The 6,000-nt window shown below is 37.8% G+C and overlaps 1 protein-coding gene across 6 annotated transcripts in view; it reads left to right on the top strand.

Moving 5' to 3' along the window:
* The window catches only part of APP (amyloid beta precursor protein), a 235,378-nt gene that overhangs the window by 132,259 nt on the left and 97,119 nt on the right, over window positions 1-6,000 (top strand). For all 6 annotated transcript variants that reach the window (XM_006157706.2, XM_006157705.2, XM_006157701.2 and 3 more), the window contains one exon: window positions 5,472-5,605. In XM_006157706.2, the coding sequence (XP_006157768.1) occupies window positions 5,472-5,605 (134 nt within the window). The remainder of the gene's footprint in view (window positions 1-5,471; window positions 5,606-6,000) is intronic.

The following is a 6,000-nucleotide window of genomic DNA, read 5'->3' as shown; positions in this document are numbered from 1 at the left end:
ATCTGTTTAATAGAAAAGAGATCAATGGCTATCATAACATCATATTTTTTGCCAAGTCATGTTGTTCATTAACAAAATAAGCAACGAAATCTCTTTCCAGTATGCCTTTACTTCTCTAAAAAACTAACTTTATAGAGTCTTTATAGCATACCTAATCCTAAATTCAAACATTGTGTTCTGGGCAGGAAATGTATATTAAGTGATAGTATTTTCCCTCTGCATAATAAAACAGTAATTTCCCCTCATATTATATAAGAACATATATAATGTGCCTAGCAAAATAGGCACAAATGAAAAGACCTATTATTTGAAAATCTGAGCCTCTAATCATAGCGTCTAAGGAAACTTAAGCGTTTTCTAGACCAGAATAAGTTGATTTTTATTAGTTTAAAAACCTAAACAATAAACTCTCCAAACCCAAATAGCTTTCACTTTCTAAGTAGTTACAGTGACCTATGTTTTAAGGAACTGCAGTATAGGGCCTTCTCTTCCCTTTGTGTCCTAGGAGATAATTTGATATTCCTTGAACTTCTATCTTTCCCGAAAGGAATGAACCTGGGCATGGCTTCCCTACCAGGCGCCATTTACCTGTGTTATGTCTGATCTGTCATGGACTTTATCACAAAATGGTAGCCAGTCCAAGTAAGGTAGTGTCTTCTGGATTTGGGGATATTAGAGAAATAGAAGCTCAGTTCTCTGGACTTACCCATCCTTAAAAATACTGTCCTTTTCCCAGCTATTGGGCAATGATGATAAAGTACTAAATTTATTTTCAAAATCTAGGTTTATGCTCTCGTTCTTTTCTCTTCAACTAAGTGATCTGGTTTGTTGATTGAAAAGAATATAGGGGAGGATTAGTATGAGTGAGACAAATGGCTAAAAGTTTGAATTAAAAGTTTAAAAGAGATACCATCTCTTACATTTCTCAACTACAGAAAGTAACTAGAAATCCTAATAAAGATTTACTTAAAGAGAAATTGTATTACTCATGGTTCTCCATAGAAATAGAACTGAATATGCGTGTGGGTGTGTGGAGAGAGAGACAGAGAGAGAGAGATTGATTTATTATGAGGAAAGGACTCTCACAGTGATTATGGAGGTTGAGGAGTTCCATGAACTTCAACAAAGTGGAGACCTAAGAAAGCCAGTGGTATAATTCAGTTCAAGCCCAAAGGCTTGAAAATCAGGAGAGCCAGTGGTGTATTAGGTTATCGAGAAAGTCATGATGTGTTTTTCTGTGCAAAAATGTGTCATGACTTTCCCAATGACCTAGTAGATCCCAATTTGAGGGCAGGAAAGAACCAAGGGTAGTACTACTCAATCAGACAGCAAAAAGCAAAAACGGCAAATTTCTTGTACTGCCTTATTGTGCCTTTCAGGCCCTCTGCAGATTAAATACTCATCCACATTGGGGAAGATGATGTACTCTACTGAGTCCACTAACTTATTCGGTGTTTTTCTATGTTTTTCTATGCAAAAATGTGTCATGGCTTTTCTGAGAACTCAGTAAATGCTAATCTCATCCAGAAACACCCTCACAGGCATACCCAGAAATAATGTTTAATCCAGGCACCCTGTGACTCAGTCAAGTTGGGACAAACGGCCATCACAGAAGTGTTTCTTGATTAAATTATGTGAATTGATAATACAATGTTTGCATTTGTTTCCACATACCTAAGAGCTTCATACTTGAAATACTCTTAATCTTGTTAAGCATGTCTCACATGTTTATTTCTTGGTTACTTTTTACTCTTAGTATTGTAAAGCTACATTTCAACTTAGGCCAGGGCAATTATAGTGATTCAGATGATAGTGTTTTATCACCTTTCCTTTATACAGAAGACAATATTTGCAAACCATAGTAACAAAAAAAAAAAAACCATAAAATTTGCAAACCATAAGAGCTAGAAAAACTTCCCACTGACATAATAAGTTTTGCCAGTTTTCCAAAAGGTTACTTAAGCTATAGTTACAATGGTTACTGTCACATGGCTATCTTGATCACAAATGTAACCCCAAACATTTTACATTTTTATTTATTTAAAGAATAAAATATGGTTTGCCTAGTCATGTCATTCTGCCAGATTTTTGTATCCCAAAAGACTGTTGTTTTATGTCTGCTTTTACTTTTAACTTGTTCTCATTTGAGCTCTGTTTGTAAGAAAATGAATAAAACTATGGGAAACAAATGTAAAATACCACTTCTATCTCAAGTTGAGGAAATGATTAAGTTAAAAAATAATTGCCTATAGATTTGCTTGAAATTAGGCAGAAGAATATTTATCTTTTTCTTTTTTTTTTCTTAATGAAATGCACTTAAAATCATTTTTTTTTCCCAGCCAGAATATGGCATAACGGCTGCATCACTGGCTCCCACATTGTCAACCATAGTTTGATCAGACCTGGTGGCTTGAAATTCATGCTGGGCACCTGTGCATGCTTGCCCAAAATCCCAGGAGGAGAAGGGATTCTGGCATAGCCATCCCCCTGGGGGGTGGGGATTTCTCACTTTCCCTCTCAGTCTCTGTCTCTCTCTCTCCACCGAGTGTACCTGCCCAAGGCAAAAACCTCTTTTTAAAAAATATCAAAATTTTTTCAGTCTTAATGAAAAACCCTGGGGCCAGCAGATGGCATAATGGCTATATTGCTGGCCTCCCATTTTGTTGACCACAGTTGGAGTCCTGGATCCAGCGGCTTAAACTCACATAAGGCGTGTGTGCATGCGCGCCCAAGATCCCTAGAGGAGAATGGAGGCAAAGGGATTGCGGCATGGCCATCCTCCTTGGGGGGTGATTTCTCGCTTTTTGTCTCTCTGTCTTTCTGGCAAGAGCACGTGCCCTAAAGCAACAACAACAAAAAAACCTCTCCCTCCCCCCCCCAAAAAAAGAAAAACCCACTTATTTTTGGTACTCCAGGCTTCTTTTCCCTTCAGGAATTATTTATTTTATTTGCTATAATTATTATTTTAATTTGACTGCACAGAGACAGACAGAGAGAAAGAAAGACAGAAAGAGGGAAAGTGAGAATACAAGCCACCAGGTCCAGGACTCGAACCATGATTGGCCATGTGGGAGTCTAGCACCTCGGCCACGTACCATCTGCAGGCCCCAACTTCTAGGCTTTTATATGAGTTTTTTCTATGATTTTTTTAAGAAAAAGACCTATTACTTTTCCTTTATATGGCACTTCTTTGTCCTGTGTGTAATTCATCTTAAGTGTATTTGAAATAAAAAAGGCTAATTTTTCTCTTGGTTAGCATAAGCTCTAGGATTTGAGTAGGATATTAATAAACAGATGAGTGGTAGCGGATGTTAACATACATGAAGTACCTATGTGTCTCCCTCTCTTCAGGATGACGCACATATGTGATATCTCATTTTCCTAACACTCCTTTTATGTCATATGCTGTCATCCACCACTTGATAAAGAAACTAGAATCTAAGAGTACTTCAGTTAATTGCCCCTGGGGTACCTCTGGTTTAGAAAAGAACTGGAATTCAAATTCAAGTGTTTCTCATTTCAAGTCCCACTGCTCTTTCTTTTGTTCTCTGCTTTGGTGCCAATGGAAGCTGGAATGTTATTCCTTGTTGATGACACAGACAGTGGGGGCAGCTGTATAAAGAGTCTGGGGGTATGCCCTACCTCTAACTTGCACCTGAAGGCAGCATCTGCATAAACATATCAACTACTTTTATTATTGAAAACTAGTTATTACTCAGTATTTCAAGTAGATGGGAAGAATGTTTCTCTTAAAAATTAAACATACTGGGACCAGCAGTTAGCATAATGGCTATGTCGCTGGACTCCCACATAGTTGACCACGGTTCGCATCCCAGACCTGGTGGCTTAAAATTCACACCAGGCGCTTGTGCATGCATGCCCAAGATCCTGAGAGGAGAAGGGATTGTGGCATAGCCATCCCCCCTGGGGGATGATTTCTCGCTTTCTGTCTCTATGTCTCTCTCTGTCTGGCGAGCACACGCGCCCTATAGAAAAAAAAAAAAAAAAAAATCTCTCCAAAAAAAAAAAATTAAACATACTATTTAATTATTTAACAAGAAAGCCTTCCAGTTTTTTTGTTGCTATCTTAAAGTTCTTAATTTTTTTAAATTCCAGACATTTTCTTGAAGCATATATAAAATACACATAGCCTAGAAGTTAAGGTAGCCAAGATCCTACGTGGCTGACCACAATTTGAATCCTGGCCCTGACAGTTTGAAGAACAAAACACACTGGGCACATATTTATATGTGCCCCAAATTCTGACAGGATGGATGGCGGAGACAGGACCACGGCATGACCGTGCCCCGATGGCAGGGGTGAGGGGTATGGGTGAGGGGGTGCCTTCTATCTCTCTAGCAAGTGTATGCCCTCTGGCTATTTTTTCAATAAATTCTCAACTCATTCCTTTTTGGGATATTACATCCCAAATGTAGTCATATAATTAGGTAAAAGGATGAAAAGAATACTTAGCACATTAATAATATTTTAATAATCTTTTGAAGAAAACACTTAAATTGATGTATTTGACCTGAGAACATAGTGAAAACTGAAAGCCCCTCATTTTATATTTTAGGTCAAGCATACTTGCTTCAAAATCTTTTTTTTCTCTAAGCTCATAACTACTCTGAATCTTCACTAGTCCGTACTGATCCTTTGTTTAAGCATTATAATTTACTTGGCTCATGAGTTAGGGCATTTTTGTTTTATAGTATACTCTTCAATTTTATGGTGTATTTGTGTTTCCACATATTATAGCAGTATATGTCACTACTCAGATATTGCTTAGTAGTATTCGTTGAATTGAAAATAGAAATCAATTTCTTGTTGACAACTAGTATATGAATTTATTGATATTGCTCAATTTGTGAAGGTAGAAAGGTTCTTTCATGATTTCAAAAATGCTTATACTGATACTTCTGCTTCATTTTGTAGTTCTTCAAAGACTCTTTCATGAAGGATTGCTTTGTAATTTAGTTATCTAAAATACATCCAGTAGAATTTAACCTTTTCTCAAAAGTGCAATTATTTCACAATAGGCTATTTTCTAGATTTCTTTTATTTCTGTAAGAACTGTAACATAATATTCATGATACTATTATTTTCTTCCAAGATTACAAAAAAATTAACATGGCCAAGCATGGGGATTTGAGAGAAGATGTTTGTATTAAGCACCAACTGTTTTTCTCCGTGCATGCTTGTTTTACAAAGAACTCTAATACTATAATCACAAAATTGACTGTTTCAAAGATTTTTTTTCCCTTCACCCTGTACTTGGAAGCAGAGAAATACACATACACCCTTGCTGTGCTGCAAAATGTCTCATGGTGTTCTCTTAAACAGTATTAACATCTTATATGTGCTGCTTTACTAAATCCTTCGTTCTGGGAAATAACTAAAAATAGGGCTTTATTTCAAATGATTGGATATTCTGTTTCTCTTCTCAACCTTTCTTCCCTTCTACTTTCTAGTTCCTACAACAGCTGCCAGCACCCCTGATGCCGTTGACAAGTATCTTGAGACACCTGGAGATGAGAATGAACACGCCCATTTCCAGAAAGCCAAAGAGAGGCTGGAGGCCAAACATCGAGAGAGAATGTCCCAGGTAAGTGTGGTTCTTCTATCTTTTGACCCTACAACATTGGAAAATGTGGGCCTGCCTTGGCCTACCTCTGCCTCAGTCTCCCCAGGGGCCCAGTGACGTTACCCAGATCTCTAAAGGTGTAATTTTAAATGGCTGCTGTGGAGGATCTGATTGTGGCCCAATGAGCAGGAAAGATCCAGGTATGGTGGGTGTTCTAGTCCATTTTGTTGCTAATAACAGAAAATACCCATCACCTAATGGGTGATTCACCAGTTGAATGGAGGTTTACTCAACTCATGGTTGGGAGATTCGTTGTCTAGACCATCTGATGGGGGTCTTCTGACTCCATTACAACAGCAGGGAACCAGGAGCACATGCTTATGTGTGCTTGGGTCTCTGTCTTATTCTTTCTCCTT

Source organism: Tupaia chinensis, unplaced genomic scaffold (genome assembly GCF_000334495.1).
Source record: "Tupaia chinensis unplaced genomic scaffold, TupChi_1.0 Scaffold000557_1, whole genome shotgun sequence".
Taxonomy (NCBI): domain Eukaryota; kingdom Metazoa; phylum Chordata; class Mammalia; order Scandentia; family Tupaiidae; genus Tupaia; species Tupaia belangeri.
This window is presented reverse-complemented; position numbering and strand designations above follow the sequence as displayed.